This window comes from Xenopus laevis, chromosome 3L (assembly GCF_017654675.1).
Source record: "Xenopus laevis strain J_2021 chromosome 3L, Xenopus_laevis_v10.1, whole genome shotgun sequence".
NCBI lineage: Eukaryota > Metazoa > Chordata > Amphibia > Anura > Pipidae > Xenopus > Xenopus laevis.
Genome location: NC_054375.1, coordinates 96,046,129 through 96,073,850, shown reverse-complemented (window position 1 = coordinate 96,073,850; position 27,722 = coordinate 96,046,129). Strand labels below are relative to the sequence as shown.

At 36.5% G+C, this 27,722-nt stretch overlaps 1 protein-coding gene across 1 annotated transcript in view; it reads left to right on the top strand.

Moving 5' to 3' along the window:
- The window catches only part of scaper.L (S-phase cyclin A-associated protein in the ER L homeolog), a gene marked incomplete at its 5' end in the record, with an annotated part of 87,154 nt that extends 61,669 nt beyond the window's left edge, over positions 1 to 25,485 (top strand). The window contains 8 exon segments of the mRNA NM_001095860.1: positions 1,806 to 1,946; positions 5,048 to 5,203; positions 5,483 to 5,625; positions 7,174 to 7,255; positions 9,865 to 10,017; positions 11,218 to 11,261; positions 11,263 to 11,325; positions 25,391 to 25,485. Of these exon segments, the coding sequence (NP_001089329.1) occupies positions 1,806 to 1,946; positions 5,048 to 5,203; positions 5,483 to 5,625; positions 7,174 to 7,255; positions 9,865 to 10,017; positions 11,218 to 11,261; positions 11,263 to 11,272 (729 nt within the window). The 3' untranslated portion in view covers positions 11,273 to 11,325; positions 25,391 to 25,485.
- Between the last annotated feature and the right edge of the window lie 2,237 nt (positions 25,486 to 27,722).

Sequence of the window (27,722 nt, the reverse complement as noted above, 5' to 3'; positions counted from 1 at the left end):
ATATATCTAAGAAATATGAAAATCTCTATGCTTGTAATTTTCCCCCTCTTCTACAACAAATCAGAAAAGATTTAGAGAAGTGGAACCGGGGTACCCTGTCTTGGTTTGGGAGAATGACTTCCATAAAAATGAACGTATTGCCACACATATTGTATCTTTTTGAAACTCTCCCCATTGAAGTACCCCCTGGAGTTCTGAAAAACATACAAACCATGTTTACCAAACTTATATGGGCCTACCGTAAATCTAGAATTAATAAAGATGTGTTATTCAGAAAAATGTCGCAAGGAGGCCTCTCAGTCCCAGGCATTATGCCATCTTTGGCAACTAATTCACTGGACAGCACTCTGTCCCATTAATAAATGGACAAGATTAGAAAGTGCAGCTGTTTATCCACTTCATTTGACCAACCTGGTATGGGGTGCGGGTAGGATAACGAGTGGGAGTGGGGAAACCAGCTCTCTGCATACTATTGACTTTACCAGGAAAATATGGAATGCAGTCCAATACCAACATACTTTACAATCCCAGTCCTCCCCCTTACGTAGTATACAAGGGAATCCAGAGTTCTCTCCGGGACGGAACCTAGATTTTGGAAAGATTTGGGGCCATCCTAAAATATTTCATATTTGGGACTTGTGGGATACTGCCAAGCAAAAACCCCTGGACTTGGCAACTTTGAAAACAAAAACACGGAATGATAATATCCCACTTTATCAGTACCTGCAAGTCTCGCATTATCTCAGAACCCAAATGAGAATGAATACAAGGCAGACACTTTCTCCCTTTGAACTATGTTACAGGGGCCCAGGTCAAAAACAGCCTGTATCTAATATCTATGATTTATTGATACAGTTACCCAAAGATAACTTCCCACATTATAAATGTATAGTATATTGGGAAGATAAGTTCCCAGCAGAGATAAGCTATAAGAGTTGGGAAGGTATATGGCATAATGCTAAGAAATCTTCCATCTGTGTCCAATATTAAGAACTCCATAGAATATACCCATCAGTTTCGGATAGATGTTGGCGGGATTGTGGGCAACTGGGGACATTGTCACATATTTTTTGGGATTGTCCCAAGATTGTACCCTACTGGGAAATTGTGAGAAAGCTTTTCCAAAAAGTTCTACAAACCACCATGCAAAGAGAGCCATGGACCCTTCTTTTGGGGAAACCTAAGATTAATTTCACAAAGGCAGCCAGGAAATTAATGAATCATATTCTGTCGGCGGCCAGAAGGCTGCTTTGTCAAAAATGTAAACAAAAGGCTCCCCCGCAGGAAAGGAAGTTAAAGGTTAAAATAGAGGAGGTAAATATGGAATATCTTGGGGCCCTATGTAACAGATGGATGCCTAAAATCGATGAGATATGAGGCAACTGGAACTATTGTTTCCCCCCTGACCACTAAAATCAATGAGTGCCCAAGAAACAATATATTTATGGGATAACCTTGATGAATCAGAATCCCAGATTTTGTTCACAATCTGCAAATCCTTGTTTTTATGTATTTTTTAAAAAATGTTATGTTAATTACTACTATATACAGTAATGATCTATGATGACTGTTTACAATAAGAACTGTATAACTGGGAGGTTGAGTGTAATAATCATCTATGTCAAATGTAATAACTGCATTTAAATTTTGAAAATTCAAAAATAAAGTTTATTAAAAAAAAAAGGCATTGTCATGAGTTAGGCACAGTGTTTATTAGGGAAATGCTTAAAAGTTAAAAATGGAATCTGCTTAACATTAGTTGTTATCCATACCGAAGTATGACTATGTTTATCTTTTATTTGCAGGAAAAAGATGTACGAAAATGGAAGGAGGGGTTATTTGAGCAGAAACGCAAAATGATGGATGAAAAACTGCTACATGCTGAGTTTAAGAGGGAGGTACAGTTACAGGCTATAGTGAAAAAGGCTCAGGTAGAGGAAGCAAAGGTAAGATACCATCAAATATAACAGTGTACCATAATACTTCAATTACTTTCCATTTACTGTTTCTACTATTTTACTGTTATGCAAAATGGTAAGTTTTAGAAAGTAAGTTTGTTTGCCTCACTTCTCTGGTTTCCTTATGCATGTGTGTGATGGTTGCTGGGAATATTGATGTGCTTCCTGTGTGTCAGTATGTAGTTTCTCAGAACTAGTATATACGTTACAAAGCTGGTAGTATTTACTGTGTAATTATGTTGAGTACAACTTGTGTAAGCTTGAAAGTTTTATATTTGTGACCCTGGAGGAACTTATAGCTATAGAAGTTTATAATAGCAAGCTAAGTGCTCTGTAGCACATATATATATATATATATATATATATATATATATATATATATATATATATATATATATATATTCTGTGTCAATAACCGAGGGCAAACGGCGAGGAGACCTGATGCAGAATCTGTGCCATTTTAGTAAGTAAGGTTGGATAATTTAGTGCCGACCCTTACAAAATTCCTTCAGTGATGATCCACAGGAAGGCAAACAACTAATAGGTCAGCTGTCCGTTTGAACCTTGTCTATAGTGACAGTGCTGATAGCTGGATTCTATTAATGGATACCATCATGTTGATGCAGAGTGCATTAGAATGATGTTTAGACTAACTTTGTATACATTTGCTCAGGTTGACCAGGTTTCACGTTGACCAGGAATCTTTTGTAGATTAAATTAGCCATTGACCTAACACATTTGGTTGCCAGTGCAATGTCTTCATTTATGTAGTTTTATCTGGGTTTTTTAATAGTTGTGCTTACTTACAATGTATCACCCTTGCTAATTATACTAAGATTTACTAACCTTAGCATTGAGTGATGTTTCCATTTTTTGTGCTATGATTTCTAGATTGTGTCCATATGTGATTTGCCTTATTATTTTAATTTCCGTGAATAAGTGACCTAATTATTTTGCTTCCCTTTTAATCAGCGAGCACATTAGCAAATGAAAATGTTCAAAAACTTTAATATATCCACACTGAATCTTAGCTTCTATTCATCAATGTTGTACAAATCATTCTTTTGTAAGGATACAGTGTGTCTAGGTTTTTTTGCAATTAGTCTTAATTTTTTTTTTTAAATATATTTAAATGCCGACATCTTACTTGGTATTGACTGATTCCTTTGCAGGCTTCATCTCGAAAGTGTGATTGCAAACTTGTAAATCATTTTTACTTTTTAACACCTTTCAGTATGTTAGTGCTTGACTTATCCTCTTCATTATTTTAGTATGTTTTAAGTATTCACATTCCTATTCTGCCTATTTCCAGACTGTACCTGATTACTGAGGTCACTGGCCCTGGCAATCAGTTAACCAATCAGCTGTCAGGGTTCACTTTTGTGTTATTGTTATTTTTAATTGCTTATCTTTCATTTCTGCTCCTCCTCTATTCATCTTCAATTCTGACTTCCAAACTTGTTAGGTAATTAAGCCATTAACAACTAGGTTTCAGTTGAAATTCCAGTTGCAAAGCAGAAATGTAAATAATTCAAGAACATGAAAAATAAAAAATGAAGACTAATTGCAAATGCCTTAGAATGATGCTGTCTACATTATGTCAAAGGTACAAAGTTAAAGTGAACTACCACTTTAAATTGCAATAATTAAAGATTAACCTTGGATAACTTTAATGGATGCCAAAATCCAATAGTTCCCTTATAAAGTGATGGTAAGACCCCTCAACATAATAGTTAGTGCAGTCTGATAGAACAGACTTAAGCTGGCCATAGACGCAAAGATCTGATCGTACGAATCGAGGATTCATACGATTTTCGGAACTTGTGTGGATAGTCCCGACATTTTTCGTCTGGCGGAGATTGGTCGTTTGGTCGATCGGACAGGTTAGAAAATTTCTGTCGGCTGCCGATAATATCTCTGCGTGTATTGCCGATCGTACGATTTTCAGTGGGAGACTGTCACTAGCTTTGGTTGGACATAGATATCGTACGATTGCTGTCAGGGGCAGAACATTGCTGATCTGTTCTTTAACTAATCTGACTGGTAAGACTTTGATCTGAATGGTTAGCGGCGGGTCGGGAGATGGGAAAGTCCGATCGTACGATTGGATCTTTGCATCTATGTCCAGCTTTAGATAAAGTTCTAAATTGAATTTGCAAATGAGGGTCTCCTCTTTTTTGGAGAATTAAATTTGGGATATTCTTAGGGCAGAGACACATGAAGATTCGGGGAGATTTAGTCGCCCGGCGACAAATCGCCTTTTCTTTGGGCTACTAATTGCTAGAATCGAAATCACTGGCAGGTTGGCACTCAAAGCTCTCCGTTTTCCAAATTCGCCCAAAGTTTCCTCGTGAGGAAAGGCTTTTTGGGCAGATTAGTCACCCAAAGAAGAGGTGATTTGTCGTTGGGCGACTAAATCTCACCGAATATTTGCGTGTCTCTACCCTAAAAGAGTCATGTGGCATCTGCACAATAATTATCACTAACGATACAAGGGCTGTTTAGGTCCAGATTTGTGGCACCGGCACTAGGATCCGGTGGCTTAGGAGTGCCCAAGCCCAAAATCCGGGCCTGGGGTTGCTTTTAAAAGTCTTTTTGCACATGTGTGGCATTGCAGTTTTCTTCAAGAAAGGGAAATTATACAGTTATCTGTCTGTTTGTGTGGGGCACTCTTTAGAACCATCTGACCAATATCTGGTCGAAAAATCGGACAGATTTTGATTGGACTGGTTTCAAAATCCTATTGGGCCAATGACCACATCGGCTCGTTGATGCAGTTCTTGCCCCGACAGACAGTATCCCTGACATTGTGATCTGATCATTGTATCGGGGAAAGATCCACTAGTTTCAATGTATAGTCATCTTTACTAACAGTTTTGTGAATTCCTTCCAATTGTCAAGGAGTCAGCTGTGCCAGTTTATTAGTCTTATATTCGGATATGTTGTTCTATTTTTTTCTTTTGCTTTGTCACATGCTGTAAGTAAATATAAATCTGTACATCTGTACATCATATAGGGATGCATTAACAGTAAGTAAAGAAGCTTGCCGAAAAAATGTGATTTTGAAATGTTGCACCTTTGTGTTTCAGGTAAATGAAATCGCTTTCATCAATACCCTGGAAGCTCAGAACAAGCGGCATGATGTACTTGCAAAGCTTAAAGAATATGAGCAACGGCTGAATGAACTGCAAGAAGAAAGACAGCAGAGACAGGAAGAGAAACAAGCAAGGGATGAAGCTGTACAGGTATAGTATGAAATATATTGTAGCTTTTTGGGAAAAGGGCTTCTGGAATATTTTTTTAAATTTACCTGGAGTAGTGTACTTCATGGTATTCCTACTGCCAACTACTACTAAAGTGGTCCTTTATATCCTTATGTTGAGGATTGTAAGTCAGGATTTCCATTATTTATATTTACATCACTAAAGCTAACAACATTTTAAAATCAAGGTGAAATTTTACAAGAGCTGTTTTTAGTCATAATTGGAAATCTACAAATGTAGACATTTACATTTTATTATTAGGAACGCAAAAGAGCCTTGGAAGCTGAACGGCAGGCACGTGTTGAAGAGTTATTAATGAAAAGAAAAGAGCAAGAAGCTCGTATAGAAATGCAACGACAAGAAAAAGAGCGGGCTCGAGAGGATGCAGCTAGGGAAAGAGCTAGGTAATTTACTGATCTTTGCGCACATATTCTATGGTTTGTTTTTCTTTATTGTAACAAAGTTTGTTGGAGAAACTATCACATCCCATTGTGAAGGATTTGTTGAGTCTATAGCAGAATGCTATATTGTCACATCAAGGAGCTTTAGAACAGTAAGGGCAACGGTCATTAAAAACACCAGTACATATAGTTTATGTATTTGTTATAATAATCTGCACTGTATACTGTGCGGGTAATACGTCACTCTTGTCTACACGTCACTTTGGGTTCCTGCCAAACATTGTATTTAAGCTGGGTTCTGTTTCTTTGTTTCGCTTTGAGTAAGGCTGGTGATCCAGCCAAACGTTTTTGTGCACACAATAAAATACTTTATTGCACATATATATTACTCCCGGAACTTATGAATGAGGGAAATATTTTTTATTTTTTGTCAAAGTTTTAGTCCTGCTAAGAGGACGTTTCTCAAACGTTGACAACAAAGTTGTGCAGCTCTGTTGGTGAGCACTATATCTGCGTATTTCAGTTCTGGTCCTTGGTTCTCTGGAGCTGATTACTGACCAGGAGCATGCACACTAGAAGTCAACCTATGCCTCGATTCTAGTGCGCATGCTACTTATGTTCACCAACATAAAACCAACTTTTTTTTTTTTTACATCTCTATATTTACATTTTTGAAAAATGGGTACATAGATGGGCATGCAGTAGCATTATTCATATATCCAAGATCTATGTTCAGCTGAAGTATACTTTTTAATGTAGTTAAGTAACATGCAAAGGGCCTTCATTTGCCAATGACTGAAGTAGTTTTCTTAGGAAATATTACCCCAGGCTTGCTCTACCATTACCCAAAATATTACCCCAGACATGCTCTACCATTGTTGAAAAGTTTAATATCCCTTCTATTTCAGTGCATAATTGCTGTAGCTGATTCAATTTAATTGATATCGTATTTCCACTTGGCTGGCTGCTGTTAGACCAGTATTAAAATAAACAGTTTAGTAAGACTTGAAGCCACAAACCAGTCAACACGTAAGGCAATCCAGACAAATGTATTCGTTTGTAGATAAAGACACAAACAATACATATTTTTAAAATATTCAAAATGTTTATGTACAGTCACACCAAATTTCAGTTTTACATCTGATGGCAATTGAACTTTTTTTTTTATGATGAGGACAATGTTTTGTAGTATTCATCGGAGCATTTAGAAAGGAGTATAGTACATTATTCAGATAAGTGCTAACACATGATATTCCCAGTTCAGACAGTGAGTAAGATAGATCTTTTATACAATTACATCTGTGTTTTATGCAACACTGATTTATGCACCTGCGATTTGTCTTAGGGCTCATTTAGATAAGGAGAATTTTAGTGTTTAATGTGATCTACAATTTTCAGACACAAGATTGCACTCAACCACACCAAATTGACTTTTCCCAATTTGGAAAATATTGTGTGATGTTAACTTTAAAATAGTTATGTTGCCAGTGTTTGTAAATGCTTATACCTACGTGAATGCTTTATTAGTGAATGCATATATAACTATTAAAGGGACAGAGAAGAGAGATTGGCAGCTTTGACGGCAGCTCAGCAGGAAGCAATGGAGGAGCTCCAAAAGAAGATACAACTTAAGGTGGGTGGAAAAATACTCTTTATTTAATGGTCACCACCACATTGTCAAGAGCGAGTTATAAGGTTACGAAAATCAAAGCATTGCTTGGAGTTGAAATAGTTACATTTCATTATGTTTTCCATTTAGGCTCAAATGCAGGGGTGTAACTAGAGAGGAAGCAGACCCTGCCAAATATTGTAGGGGGGCAAATATTGTAGGGGACCCAGTTAGGCCCTAACTAATGAGCAAGTTTAATATATCTTAGTAGAATTTGCCCATTTATCAATATTTTTGGGCCCTAATTTGAATTTGCTATGTGGCCCAGTAACATCTAGTTATGCCACTGCTCAAATGAATGCCTGCAGTCATTCTGTGTACATTTTTTTACTGGAGAAACTATTCCCTTACCAAATTTTACAGATTAAAAAGGCAGATATTGATAGCAGATAAGCAATATTCAGCCCACCTAGCTTGCTAAAAAAAAGGACAGGACACATCAGTGCTGCACTAGAGAAACCACTGAAGATTTGAAGCTTACACAACCCTTCACTTTATGATACATGTGCCTCAGGCCAATATCCCCGTTTCTAGATGCTATCTCTAAGTGTCTGTGTGCAGAGCTCTCTCCAGCAGACTCCTGTGTTACTGCTTCACTGCATCCTGGGGTTAGACTCAATTAGCAATGTTAGACAGCGGATTAGCACATGACCTTTCAAATACGGCTTCCTTCGCAGAGCCACAATTCCCCTTTTATATCTTGAGAAGGGTCTTATGTTTATGATTACAGAGAAGGGGCACTAGCTACATATTTTGGGGAAGCAATCTGTCTTTGCTAGGGCTATTGCACTAGCAGTTGAATAAAACAGTTTCTACACTAGACAGTTTTAGTAAATGCTGCCACTGGAAATCATTAAAGGGGAAATATAACCCCCTTTTTGACATGAGCTCATTTGGTTGTAAAAAAAAAAAAAAGGTTCCAAACATTGCAAACACTGATTCATTACTTACAATACCCTCTCCTAAATCATTGATGAAAAAGTTAAATAAAAGTGGCCCCAATACAAGACCCTGTGACCCCACTAAGAACCCTACTCCAAGTAAAGAATGTAACATTGACAACCACATTTACACAATCCTTTAGCCAGTTTCCTATCTATGTACAAACAAATCTTAAGGTTACCAACAGCACTTTGGAATCACAAACAGATTTCATTAACAGGTAATCTCAGAAATTAATTTCAAGCAAGCACAGTAGCGCGTTATGACTTTTAGAACATTACAGATTAAAAAATAAATACTTTTGTCTTGAAAACAAGATACATTCCCTTTGATAATAATGTTTATGAAATGGTTTACAGAATTAGACAACAAATGTAATGAAGGAAAATAGGATACTGGATGGGGATGTTCTGTTCTAAATTAAACTCCTGGACACAATCATGCACGAAGAAATAATCTCTGTCCATTGATCTTGCAATGTAATCAGCTATACTACATGCAAACCAAAATAGTTAGAGCAATAGAGTTAACATTCCAGGGACTTTTGAAGACTATTTGAAAAACTTAAATACAAGTCTTAATAATTTTCCTTTTAGATATCTGCACAGTATTATTTTTTCCATAAAAGTTTCACAAACAAATTGTTTTCTTCATTAAAGCATCCATACCTCTTATAAAGGTGTTTTAATATCTGAGCTGTCATTCAGATATTATCTGCCCCACCTCTATGCCTTAGACATAAACAAGATTTTGGGACGATACACAACTTGTCTTAATAACAGTGTCCACAAAATAGCTCCTGCCTGCTTGCTGTGATTGTCTAATTCCAAGACTGAAGGAAACAACATTTAAATAATAAATGTAGTAAAATTAAGTTTTATTTTGCTCCACTAACATGATAAAAAGTAATTTGGAATTATTTCTTAGGGCAACAGGTCCCCTTTAAAGATGTATTTAAGCCTAAAAGAATGTGTCTATTTATTATTACTCAATCGTCATTCAGAATGCACAGATTTCTTTACCTTATATCATGAATTGTATGTAGTGTATAGTGTTTGGGCGACTATTGAAAACTCACTGGCGCGTGTGCTTTAGCGCAGGCGACTTTTCATTGTAGCCTATGGGAAAACACGCTGAGGCAGTTCGGGGAGATTGTCGCTCAGAAGACGAGGCGATTAGTCACCAGGCGACAAAATCTCCCCGAATCTCCTCGGGTGGACTAACCCTAAGGAAGACATAGGAAGGTGAAAAATGTATTTGTTTAAAATTTATTCTTCAATATTAGAAAAACTGTCACAAATAGATAAATGAAAGTACAATCTGAAAACAACTGAACTAAGAAATGTGTTGGAAGGTGAGCAACCCCTTTAAAGTTACACGTTATAGGGAAATGTGATTGCTATTGAAAGCTATCACTTTCTGTTGCCTATTGACTGCTGAAGCGATGTAGCAGAAGTCTGTTCTTCTTTGGGTCAGTTAATAAACTGTATTCTGCTACATTGTTTCAGGAATCATAGACGGGGTGTAGAGAATATAAACAGCCGGACAAATACTGCTTTTAGTAGCAATTACAATTTTCTGTCACTGTGCAAAAAAATAGTTTTTGGTGGATATCTCCTGTTTCCTTTTAGCACGACGAAAGTGTTCGGAGACACCTGGAGCAGATTGAGCAAAGGAAGGAGAAAGCAGCAGAGCTCAGTAGTGGCAGACATGCAAACACAGATGATGCACCCAAACTCACCCCATACGAGCGCAAAAAACAGTGCACTTTATGCTGTGTCACGGTGCGTATTGTAGACAGTTTCTTCATCTTAAATCACAAATGGTCGTCTAGCTCTGGTCAATTATTGCATTCAACAGGTTTTACTTTGAGATCTAGCAGTTTTTGATTTCTTAACTCTATCTTGGCTCCAGATTTATTAACATTTGGCAGCTTTTTACCTCATCAGTTTCTTTGTTTACTCAAAGTGTTAGATTGCTTGCATCTAAACATTCACTTTGTGTTAAACCACACTTCCATGAAAGAGCTGTAGTTACACCATTGTAAATGAAAATTGGCTACCTAGGTATACTTTGAGAAAGTTAAAATAAAAAAACAACTATTGTTAGTTAACTTACCAGGATGCTTTGCATTTATGTAAGCATGGTTACAAATTAATTCTTCATATGAAATAGTCTGTGCATCAATCGCTTATTTTCAGCTATCAATCTCATTTTGCATTTTTCTTTTCCCCAGCAAGTAAATGACATATGACGTTCTGTGTTCACAAGTAGAGTCTAGAGTGGGCCTATATTAATGTGGTATACAAAGTGACAAATCACCAGTGCACTGAGACATCTCCTGTATGAACAACCCCCCCCCCTCCCCACTGCAGCCTTTGGCATAAATGGCATCTCATTATACAGAGGGTCTCTAGTGGGATTTGTTTTGAGTGTGCTAATCTGAAAAGGAATAATGTGGCTTTACTTTTAATTTCAAAGTTTGCCCTATTTAGTGCATGAAGAAAAATACCTATTTCCTAATTAAAACAATGGGCAACATGTCTTTACAAGTCTACCCGCACTCTGTGATGTAATTGTAGTATGACACTTGCCTAAATTGCATGATTTGGGAGGTATAAAAATAAACAAAAACTGAGTTTTTTTACTTGTTTAAACTGCTGCCTGTATGGAGCATATATTTGGCTATGCATTGCATATAGTAAGCATCTAAGGCATTTCATTTTAACAATTTAAATACAAAAATGGAAAATTCAGAAAAGTAAAGTAACTGATTTAATTTACATGTAAGGTATTAAATAATGTTTTTAATACAATATCATATCTCCTGTTAGTTCATCAAACCTTAACATCATTCTTTGAAAAGCTAATTTAAATTCAGCGTCTATGAAATGGCTGATGTCTACAAAACATGTGCCACGGGTGGGTGGGCTCATTGTGATCCTATAATGATTATGAAGCATACTATAAACTTTTCTTTGCAGATTTCCTCTGAAGTTTATCTCTTCAGCCACATAAAAGGAAAAAAACACCAACTAGCAGTGAGAGAAAACAGCAGCATCCAAGGCAGAGAACTATCCGACGAGGAAGTGGTGAGTACCAGAATGGATTCCATGAGGATCGAGTAACATGAAATAATGTTGTAACACACCAAAATAAATCTGATATAGTTAATGACACATATATATAACAGAAGTGTTTTTCTTTATCAAAAAGTACACATATTGTTAAATAATTAGGAAATAAGAAGTTATATTGATTCTTGTGAAACAGTAATGTCAGGTTGAACTTGCGATGTTTCCCTCTCAGAAATAAAAGGGAAGTTGGTGAAATATCAAGGGTTAATTCTTATAGGTTGTTTTACCAACATTCTGGTTCTTCGAATGTAGCCATCTTGGTGTTTGGGGTTGTGGTGAAATCTGAATAGATCAAGAGTGGTCAAATCTGGTCATAGGTTACAAGCTAGGATTGGGGTGATCATTCTGAGTAAAGGATCCAGCTGTATCTACCTGCTTTTCCTTTGTCTTTGCATTGTCTGTCTTTCTGTATTAGTTTTAAACTTTTAATCTAGATTGTCAATGTGAGCATGGAATCTTTGAGTATCGCTGTTTTTAGAGACCATAAAAAAGGAAAAACGCTGCCAAAACACCAGTTTAAAGTGCCTGCCCTAAAGGATAAAAAGAATAAGTAGTGGCTCTGTATATAGAGAGGAAGCCCAATTCTGTGAGAATTTACACAGACTGAGCCAAAGCATTGCTTCTGATTTTTCCTGTTCAGAATGATAACACACATCGTGCTTGATGCCAATGTCATTAATAGATGTTAAAGATAACAGATATAAGAAGGCAGTTTTTCCCTGAAGGATTAAGGAAATATCTAACATGAGGCAGAGCATTTCTTTTATTCAGAGTTACTACAATGCTGTTTTTTGTTTGAGAGCATTTGCAAAATGGAGCCAAAGTATACCAGTTTGTTCAGACTTCTTATAATACATTTTTGTGTGAGAGGAAATACAGGTTCAGGTAAGTTTCTAAAATACAGGCTATTTTGTGAGAAAATATACAGACTTAGCCAAATTCCCAGTTTATAGATATTTAAGAACTTGTATGCTGTAAGGAATCATAGACACGTGAGTGGTTTTCAGTGTAGAATTTCAAGTACTGCAGTTCTGTGAATAAAATTGTATCCGTTTACATTTGCAGCTGGGGTTTTCAGCCTTTTGCAGATAGAAGCTAGATTAAGTCTGGAGTCAGCATTGGGAGCCAGCCTTCACAGCATACATATTATCAGTCTTGTTGCACCGAAATTACCCCAGCCTGCATTATATACATATCACTATCTGTGAGAAATAAGTGGTCAGTCAGGTTAAACTAAGCTATATATGTGCTTTTGGAAGAGACTTGTAGTTTTTATAGTTGTGTGTAACTATGTGACCCATGTAGGTCAGCAAGAAAGTGCAAACAAGATGTAATTTGTACACTTAATTATTAAGAATTACATTCTAGTAGCTTAATGTTATAAAAACAAAATGTTTCTATTTGTGCCTTTAACAGTTTGTCTTTAAAGTGTCAGAGGGTTCTAAACTTCATTTATGATAATATGATTAAATCACCGTTCACGCTATAAAAGATAATTGAATAAATTACTTTTACAGCATGCTGAAATTAGCCGAGTTGCTATTGCTCTCCTCCAGGTATCATAACTAATGCTGCTACTTCAGGGTAATAACTAATGCTGCTATCAGGGTACCATCTATGCGTTTCTATGGTTAGTTCTATTAGAGTCCCAACACATTATATATCTAGAGTTTGAAATATATAGTCTAATCATGTGGTGATTGATTTGCAGTTCTGTCTGAAACTCAGTCTTGCTGTAATTTTATTCTTTCTTGAACAATTTTGCTCCCCATACGGTCTATAACATTTTCGGCACAAAATGCACGCCATGTAAAGCCTAGGCTGCATGACCACATTAAATTTACCCAACAAAGAACTTGATGAGCATGCAGACATTTTTGACATTATACTCTTTAAGCTTCACTTTAAAAAATAAAAATAATTTTCTGGAGGACTGGAGTAAAAACCATTAAAAAATGCGTTTGTCCTTAAGAGAAGAACTCCCAAGAGGAGCTTTTAAAGGGCATGTAAAGGCAAAAAAATAAAATCCCATTTTAACTCTTTAATGAAAAAGAAACCTATTTCCATTATACTTTAATTAAAAAAGGTATACTGTTTTTAAAATAAACCTGACTGAATGCAGTGAAATTCTCCCTTCATTCACTGCTGTGGATAGGAATTGTCAGACGGTCCCTAACTGCTGGGCAGGGAAACAATCATACTTATGAACAGCAGGGGGAGCCCACACCTTACTTCCCAGCCATGCAGAACTCAAGAAGCTTTGTTTGTTTCCCTGTAGCGCATTTGGCGAATGTGTAGAGATTTCTATTGGATTATATTTCTGGCTTTACTGTTTCCAACTCCAGCTGCAGGGACAAAGATCATGGAACCGGATTTAAACAGATAAACTGGGATTCTATTTGGAGAATTTATTTGCTGTAGCCACTGGTTCTGGAGAGTTGGAGAAAGTTTGTATTAAACAATACAAAAACTACAAAATCCACATTAGATTACATGACAACACAGGACCCAGTGTAGTCTGCATATTATGATTATTAATCAGTCTTGCTGTATCTGCTTCTGGCAGATAATATTTGACTTGTGCTGTTTTGATAATTTATGACGATCCCTAAACTGCCCACACCACACTGAGCATGAGCACAGTCTTGGTCTTGCAAAGATGTTGACCCCCTGTGGCCAACTTTGAAAGCATAAATCATTTGTTTTATTAGACTTGTGGTGCAGTAAGTTCATGTTTATGTTTAGTATACAAAATACAGCATTTCTAGCCTTATTCTATTTTAGACTTTAATTCCCCTTTAATGTATTTTTTTACTGTATTCCAATGTGGACTGTGCAACATTAAAAGCTCTTCTCTTGTGGACAAAATGTTTTCTTTACGTTTATTTTGAAGTTGTCTGCCCATCGATGCTTCTAGACTTTACTGAAAAGTGATGAGTAGTTAGGTGCAGAAAAAAAACACTAATGCAAAATGGGGTAAATACCATGTGTCATGGATCAGGAGGATCTGGGCTATCAAAAAGACTGTGCTCCCTAAACTATTATATTATTTAAGGGCTCTGCCAAGCAACCACCCAGATCTCAAGACACTTTGAAACAAAATGTATGTATTTGGTCAACTGTACTTTTGTTTATAGTCTATGATCTAGAGATCCTAAGGATTTGGGATTCCCACACTAATTGGTCATAGATGTGCAGATTTTAGTTTGCTCGTTTGTTTCAGATTAACGATCTGCCATTAAACATTCTGATTACAATTCGTAGGAAAAATAACAAATCATGTTCTGGCCATGAATTGACCAACATCAATCTTATGAAAGTTATGTCCGACATATAGCAGTGACAGTCACCCACTGATATCCTGAGATAAGCAATACATGCGGCGATATTATCAGTAGCCGATATAAATCTTTTAACCTGTTCGACCAACTGAACAAGTGATTGCCATGGTACTAAAAATGAAAGGACACTCCACACACACGATCCAAAAATCATAAGAATATTCATTTCTTTGCATCCATGGCCAGCTTTATACACTTGCTGTCGAGCAGATAAATTTGTAGCTGTGCATCTTCTACACAAATTTACTCTTGTTTTTCCATATATACCTGTGGCATTGATATTGAAAATCTGCTCTTTACCTTAGGAACCTAGGTCAAGCTTTTTTAGGGGTGTGCTGATAATAAAACCTATATTCTATTGCATACTCAACATTCTGGGGTCCCTATAATAATATTTGGCCAAATCCTGCTGAAAAAGGCTGAATCCTGGCTGAACCCCAAACTGAATCCTGGATTCAGTGCATCCCTAACTTTCAGATTCCTCTCTGATGTACTGTATGTCTGCTGCTGCTGCGAGGGCAACAAAACACAGACAATAAGACACAGGCAATAAGTGTGCCCATGTGGCACATTTAACACTTTTTTCTTATTTTCATGGTATCCACTTATCAGTCCCTATCACTATGTTAGATTGTTAGGTGTGGGTGGAAAGCAGAGAACCCAGAGGAAATACATACACACCAAGAATTCCAAGATGGCAAAATAAATGATATACTATATTCATAGTGATTATTTCTTGGTTGCTAGTTTTTTGTTCTTAGGTTGATGAGTACTTGGATGCTTGGGCCAGAGAGGGTGCAATCATATTTTAAAGACTGCTTTTCATGAAACCTGAAGCCAGATAAGCACTTTAAATGATTCTTTTAGAGTTAAAAATATTTGGGGATACAGACACCCTTGGGCACCATAATATATAAAGCCGTTAACAGTTTCTGCACCTTAACACGGATATGATTATTCTCTTGTTTCCAAGTGTAAATAAGGTCACTGGCAAGTAATATCCATCCCACGATGCCCCATCTGTGACCTGCTTTGTAGCTCAATTAATTCTGACAGTTATACACTCCCCTTTTGAAAATCAAACTTCCAGTTATATAAGTAGGCAAATGTAATATCATTTAAAAGGGCACCTGGAACACTTTTTCAGGCCAATATACAACCATGCGACATATGTTTTAGGTTCAATTACAGTACTCTATTGTTTTTTTCCTTATAAAGTCTGAGTTCTGTTTTGTTTGCCTATTTTAGAGTTCTGCAACAGCAGTTGTCCTTTTGTGCAAATCTCAAAATTCCATCATTGAATTTCTATATTTCTGGTGATTTCTTTGACTGCTATAATTATTTCTTTTGCTTTCCCATCTCTCTAGCCATTTGGTAAATGATATGCATACTGCAAGAGAAAAGTCCAGGCCTGTGCTAAAACTTCCAGTACTGATTGCCCAGTTACACTTTTTTTTGTCAACATTTTTTTCTCATACATAATGTTGCTGTTTAAAGGGTAGCTAATGGCAATCTACAGAAGGCCTCTATAACTTACAGTGATGTAGCTTAGGTCTTCATTTCTTTAGCCTACATTTCAGCTGCTGCTTGGCTGAGCCACCAGGTGGTTGGAAGGCATAGGACCGGCCACAACTACTTAGTCCTAGTGCTGGAACTAGACAGACAACGCTTCTGAGCTGGCACTGCAACTTTAGGGGCACACATGTTTTTGTACCAGGTGTCTCTGCCTTGAATTATTACATATTAAACAATGTCCCCCCCCCCCCTCTTAAATCGTCTCCTAGCCCCTGGTGTTGAAATAACATAAATGTGTTTGGGGTATCCTTAATTGAGAAGGAATTGAGAAGTGTAAAGCAAGCTGTGTAATTAGTCATTATGTGGCTACTAAAGCAAATAAGCATTAACTCAAGGAATGAAAACATAAATTTGCCTGTTTAGAGGTCAGTGGTAAGGTCTCGCTTAGTGAAGGCAGTAAGGTTGTAGAATGCTTTGCTGGTTGGTGAATGGTGGCAGATTCTATAAATAAATGAGAACTAAACCCTAAAAATGATTATACAAAAATGCTATATTTTATATACCGAACTTACTACATCAGCCTAGGTTCAGCATCTCTATAACATTAATGATCCAGGCCTCCACAGTTGTCACAGGAGCTCCCCATCTTGGATTCTGTTAGAAGTATCAGTGACACTCACATGCTTAGTGCGCTCTGAGCAGCTGTTAAGAAGCTAAGTTTAGGCGTTCTCGCAAATTATCAAGCAGAAAATGCGATCATTCTCATGCTATTTGCACTGGTTTCACAGCTGCCATATACTGATAATGTGAATTACTAATCAGCCTTGTGTCATGACATTTATATTCTATATGCACAGTATATTTTTATTCTGTCCCTAAGCTCAGTAACTGACAGCAACACAGAGCATGTGCAGTACATCATCAGAAAAGAAGACTGGGAGCTACTGGGGCATCTTTGGGGGGGGCACAGATCTTCCCTGCTAAAAGGCTGTGGTTGCCTTGGGTTGGTACAGAAACCCAAAAAATAATGTACAAAATTTATAGCCTACTTTTTTAACTAAGCTTTATTTCTCCTTTAAGAATGGTTTGAACTTGGTTTTCTTAAACAAGCATAATATCCAAGGATATTGTGATCTTATTGTGGGAAACTTCAGTATACCAATTCAGACAATTACCACTTCAGTGTTGTTGTTTACAGTTCTGAAGATTGCCATTATTGTTCAATGCATAGGTTTATTAATATGGAAAAATATTTTATTCATCTGAATTTGTCATGAATGTGCTCCGTATCAGATCACATAGATTTGGCATGGCAGTACTTGTAAATTTTTTTTTGTTCAGTCACCTGTCCCTTTGTATCATATTTTAGCAATGCCTGCTGGTTGAAAGGCTGTGATTAAATTATGAATGTGTGTTTGTGGATTAGTAAAGGAAGAAAGTGAAGCAACATCCTAGAGATTGGCAGTCTGCCATTCTTTAAGTGCACAAGTGATAGGGGTAATACAGCCCTGATCCCTTACTACACACAAAGGGGGATTTAAGGAACACCTACATTTTGCCACTTACATTTTTTAAATTCTTTTTTTTATTGATTATAAACAAAAAAAGCATTTTCAGATACTTCTGACATATTATGATTATTTTAGCTAGGTCTCTCTTATCTGCTGTAGAGTCTTAAAGTATTTTTTCAACATTACATCATTAAATACGATGGGGGGTTTGTTTATACAGAGGCCTTCTCCGTGGGCTGGTGATTTGTTTTGAATTTACTTTAGTTGTAATTCTATACAGCACTCTGCAATCAAATGGGATTTGCCTAGACCCAGTCATAATCTTCTTTGTGCTCCAAGGCACCCAGGAATAGTTAAAAACTTTTTGTTTATTGCACCATGTTTACTTTACTCTGTTTCAGATTTTGCCTTGATTAGTACAAAAAGAAAATATGTCTAATTAAATCAATAAGCAAAAAGAATGTTCAGCACAAGCCTAAATTATTGCTATTATTCCATGCTGCAATCGACAAGGACAACGGTATATGCTCAATCTTCTGTGAAATAAGTGTTTGCCAAAACCTTTAGATGTTTCAGAATAAAGTATTTAATCATATATTTTAACATTTTGAAAGTAATGGTTTAATAATGGTCCTAAACAACTGATATGTTACTGTGCATTAGTAATAGATATTGTTGTTATGTATTTATAAAACAACAACATATTCCTCATCACTGTGCAATAGATGGTTAGATAAAGTGAACATACAGATTACATAGAAAAACTGATCAGTACAAGAGGGCTCAATAGTGCTTACAAACTAAATATATGAATATTCTAAACTGCAGCCAAATGGGTTGATATATTTTTTTATCATCTATTTGGCTTCAACTGGCGTTAGACAATTATTTGAGCAAATTCCTTTGCCTGAGGGCTGAAAAAGATAACTTAGAAACTAAATAGGGTCATTTATCAGTGGCAGCCAAGGTGCAAAGGGCAAAAAAACAGGTGCAAGCCACTATGTTTTTCACAGTTTTTGTCCTACCTGTGGGTGAGAGCTTTTTGGAATAAAAGGACCTGCACTTTCTGCATGAATACATTATTGAGGACTCTGAAGAGCTCCTGGGCATCAGCTGCAGAGAAGAGAGCAAGATCTTGTTGTTTTGAGCACTTTCTCTAGCACCTGAATGCAGGATCCTTGTAAATTGCCCCTCTGGTGTTTTACAGGGTTTGTCTAGTTTTAGGCTCTTCTCCAAAGTGTAGTCCACCACTGCACTTGTATGCAGGATTCTTGTAAATTACCCCTCTGGTGTTTTACAGGGTTTGTCTAGTTTTAGGATCTTCTCCAAAGTGTAGTCCACCCCTTTTTAATGTGAGTTTCTCAATAAACTTATTTATATTGGTTAAATGAAACTCCTGCAATGTTTGGGTAGATGATTAAAAATATGGACTAGAGAATTTTGTAATTTCAAGAAGTCAAGCAATTTTAGTACTATTCATTTGCCCACCAGAGTAGCTGCTTTTAACTGAGCATTGTTGGGAATGTACTCGGCTTCCCCAATAGCTATCCTTTAATGCAAGGGAACATTTGACAATCATGGCCCTCTCATGGCTCTTGGGGACCCTGATAACTTAAATATCAAGTTAGTATGTTAGATAGTATAGCAGACAATTATGCATAACAAAATATTCATGGTTATCTGGGAGCAGGGGAGAATAATGAGGGATAATGCAAAAAATGTGCTCTATACAATAAGGAGGGCACATTTTGGATGAACAAATGGGGGCAGTAGGTACCTTTTTGCCAACATTGTTCCGAATTATTCTGTTATTTATACAACATATATTTCAAATAACATTTCCCTTTCCTTCAATTCTAAGCTTAGTCAGTGAATGTATGTACTCACAATTATTAGATGCCATCCAGAATGTCCTATTTATAACATACACTTCTCCCATGACCTCACACACATGATGTCTAGCTGATAATATATGCCTCTCCTGTGAACTTGCACAGCAGCAACTCTGACCTCAAACACTTGACTCGTGCACATTTGTCCCACTGGCACACTTTGTATTGCTGCCCTTAGCTGTAATAAATTATTTTCTAAGTGAACTGCATGAACACATTTTTATGGCTGTTAACCCATATTCTACCAGTTGTTGTTCATTTCATACAGTATAGATGGGATGCTACCGCTTAGCTCCTGTTATGGCAGAGGAGAGGTAATTGACTCATATGTTAGTTAAAAGCAAGAATTTTCTGATAACCACTGTTGTATAGCAAAAAAAACAAAACAAAACAATTTCCCTTTTGTCAATTGTAGGTTGTTTACTTTCCTTAGATCTCTTTTTGGATGGTGAACATAGTAGTCTAAGAAAAAAAACGAAAAAAACAAAACATAATGTTATTGTTTTCTTATATACTGGGATACCAATGGCCCATTAGAGAATCTGATATGGTATCATTGGTGATGGAGAAGTTAATGGCGTAGCCTAGAATAGTTTTGAAAATGATTTGCCTTCTAGACTAGAAAAATTCAGTCCTGTGGTAAACATTTGATATAGATATATATCGAAGCAACTAGTTTGGCAGCTTCCACAATGACAGGTCCTGGACAAATGCTATGTGGGCATTTTGGTTTTGTTTGTTAGTTTTTTTTGTGTGAGAATACAGAAAAATATGGTGGATACGCATTTACAGCAGAGTATTGCTCTCACAGATTGGCAGACCGGTATAGAGCAAGCACAAAACACGCCAAACCTCTCTATCCCTGCCAGTGTCGGACTGGCCCACCGGGATACCAGGAAAAGTCCCGGTGGGCCCAGGTGTCAGTGGACCCTCATGCTGCTAAACATTTGACCTATTTCATGGCCATTGCCTATTTTTATGAGAGCAAAGAGGCTAAATAGTTGGAAAAATAGAGTATAGTATATAAAGAAAAGGAACTAGGATAATAGAGGTTGAGTGAGGAGAGGAAGAAAGGAGAGGAAGAGTGGGCCCTGGTCTAAGATTAATTGGTGGGCCCCTGGTCAAAGTTTTTGGATGGGCCCCTGGTGTCCCAGTCCGACACTGATCCCTGCTGTTTACATCCCAGGAATAGAAAGGGATAGGGCATTAGCATGGTTTTACTATGAGTGTATGCCAGCATGGTTTTATGCGTAATAGATCTTGCCAGACTAACTTAATTTCTTTTTATGAGAAGGTAAGCAGGGACCTCGATTCTGGGATGGCAGTGGATGTGATTTACTTAGACTTTGCTAAAGCATTTGATACAGTGCCACACAAAAGGTTACTGGTTAAATTAAGGAATGTTGGCCTGGAACATAGTATTTGTACCTGGATAGAGAACTGGCTAAAATATAGACTAATTGGACCAGTGTTGTTAGTGGAGTACCGCAGGGCTCTGTACTAGGTCCCTTGCTTTTCAACTTGTTTATTAATGACCTGGAGGTGGGCATTGAAAGTACTGTTTCTATTTTTTCAGATGATACTAAATTGTGCAGAACTATAGGTTCCATGCAGGATGCTGCCACTTTGCAGAGTGATTTGTCTAAGTTGGGAAACTGGGCAGCAAACTGGAAAATGAGGTTCAATGTTGATAAATGCAAGGTTAGGCATTTTGGCAAAAATAATATAAATGCAAGTTATACACTAAATGGCAGTGTGTTGGGAGTTTCCTTAAATAAAAAGGATCTTGGGGTTTTTGTAGATAACAAGTTGTCTAATTCTGGGCAGTGTCATTCTGTGGCTACTAAAGCAAATAAAGTTCTGTCTTGCATAAAAAGGGCATTAACTCAAGGGATGAAAACATAGGTCCCTGGTGAGGCCTCATCTGGAGTATGCAGTGCAGTTTTGGATATAAATTAGCTGGAGAGAGTGCAGAGACGTGCAACTAAACTGGTTAGAGGGACGGAAGACTTAAATTATGAGGGTAGACTGTCAAGGTTGGGGTTGTTTTCTCTGGGGAAAAAAGGCGCTTGGAAGGGGACATGAATACACTTTACAAGTACATTAGAGGACCTTATAGACAAATAGCAGGGAACCTTTTTACCCATAAAGAGGATCACCGTACCAGAGGCCACACCTTTAGACTAGAAGAAAAGAACTTTCATTTGAAGCAGTAGGGGGTTCTTCACGGTCAGGACAGTGAGGTTGTGGAATGCACTGCCGGGTGATGTTGTGATGGCTGATTCAGTTAGTGCCTTTAAGAATGGCTTGGATGATTTTTTGGACAGACAATATCAAAGGCTATTGTGATATAGTAGTCCTATTGCCAGACTACTTGCAGAACCAAAACAAATGCCTCGGAATGTATACACAGTGTGCATTGTCCTGAGTCACTTCAGTCATCAGCATGCTGCTTAGATCTTTAGGCCTACCAAGATTGGGGCCAACCTGTTTTTTTCCCGGTTTACTGGCAGGCCAGTCCAAACCTGTTAATTTATAATAACAAATACAGCTGATTATCTGTTGTAAAACCATAGATAACTTGGCATCAGACACATATAAACGTTTCTTTCCAACCAATAAATCTTCATGCATTATTTCAATAATCAGTGCAAAATATAAACAGGATACTTGCTAGCAGCTCATAAACACAGCTGCAATAGTAATTTATGACTGTACAGGACAATATTTTCAATCCCATTACCTTGGGAACTAAATGTAAATAATATTTAAAGAGGTCAGGTTGTGTCTTTGAAACTTCCAACTGAAATGTGTTTACATAAGCTATTTACAGGGATCTTTCTGTATAAGTAGGCAGACTGCAAATTAATTTTCTTAAACTATCTGGCAAGTGTTCACTAGTCTGATTTTTTTATATTCTATATTTTATCAGTACTTATGCTGCTAATATTAAGGAAGAACACGAGAATATTCTTTTACTTGGTCACCTCTATTGTTCATGCTGGTTTTCAAAGACTAAATCTTGGCTCTATAACTCTCTCCATTGGAGCGACCATAAAATGAAATTTGCAGCTCGGCACAAGTTTTTGTCCCACTTTTCCTTTCTCAAATGTTGGGAGGTGTATACATTGTCACCTCTCTCATAGAGGGCCTTCAAATCTATATTTTTGCCTGCATTTTTTTTCTCATGTCAAAGTATTTCTTTTTTAACACTTCTCACATGATTATAATAATGGCTTATATTAGTTTGTAGTAAAAGAACTAGACAAGTCTGTGATCGTGTTAATGTCATGAGGGCATTGGAATTACTCAATAAATCATTAAAAACTCAATTTTGTTTTAAAACATTAAGATAAAAGATTCACCAATTGCACTAATCTTATAAGAAAAACCTTAGAGATTATGTTTTGTTAATACCAAAGCTTGATATAAATATTAGCAGTTGCTCATTGCACAATGTCAACATTAAAGTGCCTATACACACTCTAGTGTTGAGATATTCTGACTTTTCATTATTTTACCAGTGACCAGATCATAGGATCATAGGGACCTTGAGCAAGAAATAAATCTGAATTCCAATTCAGTTGCGTCTGTTGCTTTAAGTGTCCAAATTGTCTTAAACCCAGTACAATCCCATGATAAGTACATGTGTTTTCAAGATAGTTAAAACATGCATAGCCAGTATGGAGGCTAAGAGCCTATATGGCCATTGAGACAACAGAGATCTGCTGTGTTACATGTAGCTTAAACCCCATCTCTTAGTTACTTTCTGACCCTCTCGTTGTTGTAATATAATAATTCCTACATTTCTGCTTTTGCAAAGTAAATGTATTATGTAGGAATATATGTTCTATCAATAACAACAATATTTTATATAGTTTAATAACACAATTATACAGAATAATAAAAGTGATGTTTGTGAAAGAGTAATGTCACTTAATATGGTTCTCAATTCACACTCATTTCAGACACAGTGCTAAGCCCCCACTTTGATCTCTATTTTTTTTATGAATGACAATTCATTTTTAGGATTTCTGATATTCCCTTTGTTGTCTTTTAATGAGTTTTAAACATAACGTTTGGGATTAGTGCAGCCTTCCCTTTTCTGAAATTCAAGACGTCTGAGAAAAGGTAGAGATACACCCATTTAAATGTTCTTATATCCAGCGAGGGTTGGATGTTAGAATAGTTATTCCCTATTTTTATAAGGGGATATTAAAGACTATTCTAACTCTAAGTTTAATGTTGTATTTTGCCGTTATTTTGCATATTTTGGCAACTATTTAGTAAAATTTGTATTTACCTTGGTCCTACCTCTGCTTTTAATATTATACCTTGTAATACAGGTATGGGACCTGTTATCCAGAATGCCCGGGACCTGGGGTTTTCCAGATAACATCTTTCTGTAATTTGGATCTTCAAACCTTAAGCCTACTAGAAAATCATGTAAACATTTAATAAACCCAATAGGCTGGATTTTCCTCTAATAAGGATTAATTATATCTTAGTTGGGATCAAGTACAAGGAAATGTTTTATTATTACAGAGAAAAAAAAAATCAATTTTAAAAATTTGGATTATTTGGATAAAATGGAGTCTATGGGAGATGGCCAATCGTAATTTGGACCTTTCTGGATAATAGTTTTCTGAAATAAGGGATCCCATGCCTGTACACGTATGGATCCCTTGTCCAGAAACCCATTATTCAGAAAGCTTAAATTACAGAAAGATCCTCTTTCATATAGTAATTTTTAAGCAAATAATGACAATTTTTAGAAATTATTTTCTTTTTTTCTGTAATAATAAAGCAGTATCTTATACTTCATCCCGATTCAGCTAATGAATCCATATAAGTTGCAAAACAATGCTATTGGGTTTATTCAATGCTTAAATTATTTTTTAACAAACTTAATGTATGCAGAAAGAGCCCTTATCTGGAAAACCCCGGGTCCCAAGCATTCCTGATAATAGATCCTATATGTGTATAAGCTGGCTATATCTTATAGAAGAAGCTTTGCCAAACAAAAATGAATATATATTTAGATGCACTTTAGAAAGCTTCAAAATATGGCAACACCATTTAAAACGTATACCACTGTTTCTATTAAAATAATGAATTAAACTGATTTTTTTCCAGCAGTAATAATTACATACCTTGCACTTGCTTATTTAGTTAGCAAAATTATTTTGCACAAATATATGTAACCTTAAGGTACAGAGTTTGAAATGATAAGCATTTCAGATCATTGATTTCATATCTGTAAATCCTCATTTGCAGGACTTTAGTTAGCGTTAAATATTCCCTTTGTTGGCTTTGCTCAACAAAGGGATCATAGAACATTTATTCTATGTGGGTCAAATTGACCTTTCAGGAGTAAAAACTTTTTAGAAATTTTAGGAGAGATTGTGGGCTTCCTTCCCAGAATTTCTTCTGTCTAACTTATTATGGAACATAAGCTTTTTATGTAGGAAACAGTAGCCCTATCATTAACAGCTGTTGAGGATACTCAGCAACAGAAGAGCACAGCAAGTCCTTAATGTTACAGGTTACATCCTAGGAAGGTTCAAACAGACTGTATTGCCTTAGTTTAGTTTGGTAAACAAAAAACTGGAAAAAAAAGTGGGAATAGGTAACTCCCACTATATTTTTTTTAGTTCTATAAGTTGTGTGCATCAAGGTACTAAAACGTTTTTAATAGTAGAAAAAAGAACCCTTGCTCTGTAATTTAAAAAATAAATCTTTCATTTTTATATTTTCTCAGGAGCATTTGTCCTTGAAAAAATACATTGTTGATATTCTGATGGAAACAGCTGTTCCCTTGGAGCCTATAAAAGATGGAGAGGAGAAGCAAAAAAATAAGAAAAAAGCCAAAAAGCTAAAAACTAGAATCAATTCAAGGTACGTCTTCTACCTGTAATGGTAATTGGTTCTTCATTGACAGCGGTGAAGCATGTCACACAAAGTTTTATAAAATGATCCTGTGAGTAGCCATCTCGTTTCTGTCAGTACAAATTAAATGAATGCTGAAATTGTTCCTTAAATGTAAGGAATATGCACCAGCACCTTATGCACATTCAAAATATTTTCTTCTGTTGACTGTAGTGCTGGGAAAAAAAAAATCAGTTTTATCACACTGTCGGTATAAACTGCATGTCTCTAGTGGCAACATCAGTCAGTTCTAACCATAGCAACGAGTGCCATCTTAAATATCAGTGCTGGCTAAAACTTATATTGTTCCTTGAAGCAAATTGTATTTTACAAAAACAAGAGCTTTGCAGCACACAAATGAGGAAATTGCTAACTGTACTTATAAAGTAGGACTGACTCCATATTATTATATTGAAATCAATACATTTTTCAGCACCCATTCACAGAAGAGGAGTTGGTTACTTTTAACAATGTAAGACATTTCAGGCACACATAGTGAAACATAATTAAAGGGACAGTATACACCACTTTTCAACATGAGCTTAATGAAGAGGGATTGTGCTGAATATACTTTTTGCCTGTTGTTTTAATTAAAAGAGACCTATTGTATAAGCAAAAATCCTCCCAATCTTGGAGGCAGTAATCAATAATATGTGGTGCTGGTTTTACTTTGGGCTAAAAATGGCCCCATTATTGGAGCTCCCTATAGATCTGGTAAGGTTTGTGTTTCAAATGAGGGGTCAGTGGTACCTTTCAGAAACACAGTAGGAGGGGGACAGCCAATCACAACCCCGCAGGCACACAAGCAAAGCCAGGGTTCAGTTCCCTATTAGGTCTGTCTAGCTGCCGATTAGTTCCTAAAATACAGTGCAGTGTGCTGAGTGCCATCGCCTCACCTGCACAGCTGCAGAATTGAGCGGGCAAAAAGTGGAACAGATGGGCAGGCTTGTAGTGTTTAGGGGACATTTTTTAATAAATCAACGCGAGACCCATATTTATAAGTACATTCCTTCGATATTTAAGAATGTTTTGGACTGGCAGATTTTTGTTTTTACACAGCAAGGGGCATATTTATCATGCTGTCTAAAGCATTGGAGACAATAATGTGATGTTGACCATAGCAACCAATCAACAATTATCGTAGATTTTAACAGTCACCTACATGTTAAAAAACAAAATCAAAGATCTGATTGATTACTACGGGCAACATCAGTGATGTTTGTCTCTAGTGTTTTACACAGCATGATATATAGGTCCCAATGTCTCCGATATATCATGCTGTTATGATCTGTTACTTCTGGCACTAAACAAGTATATGAAGCCGGTTTCATTTTAGTATATATTGTCACTTCTGAACACATTGAGAAGTTGCTTAAAGGCTGCTGCTTAGATAAGGTAGAAGTTTCTTTGTTTAAATAGGGAATCCTGAACAAATTCAAATTGCCCTGTAAATTCAAATTTGTCAGTAAAAATAGCCTAAATTTAAATTTGTGCTTTTAGAATGGAAAAAAATAGGAATACTTTGATTTTTTTTTTTAAATGAAAACAATAGGCAGAATGTAATTTCAACACATGTCCTGTTTCTTGTGTCCATTTTTTGCAAAGATGTGTATATTGCCCTTTTAAAGTCCCTGATAATTAGGCACAGACAACCACCTCATTGCTTTTTAAATTCTTTGAAAATCTATACCTTTTAGATGGTTTACCCTATAGAATACAGAATGGACAGAATAATAGGGAGATTATTTGCAAAAGGTTTGACTAAAAACTCATGGTGATGAGCCTAATTTATGGCCACTTTCTCTGATTGAGTAAGAAAACGGAGTATTGATTTTTCAGGCTGATGTGTTCACCTGTTAAGAGCTTTTTCATAATTGGAAGCAGCTACCGTGTGAGTCTGTGGCTCACTTCCAGCACACAATAGCTTGCTTCACACTGAGTAAACTAGGCCGATTCTTCTTCGTAACTATTGATTTTTAAATGAAGTATCAAAGAAAATCAATAGTAATCAACAAATAGAAGACACCCGCTACTGATGTCAAATCTTGGGCTTCGTTTAATCAATTTAGTGTCCTGTCACAACAAGGGACAATCTAGAAATATTGTCCTAAGGAAGAGGGGTGTCATGCATGTAGTTTGTCACTGCTGTGGAGCGAGATAAGATC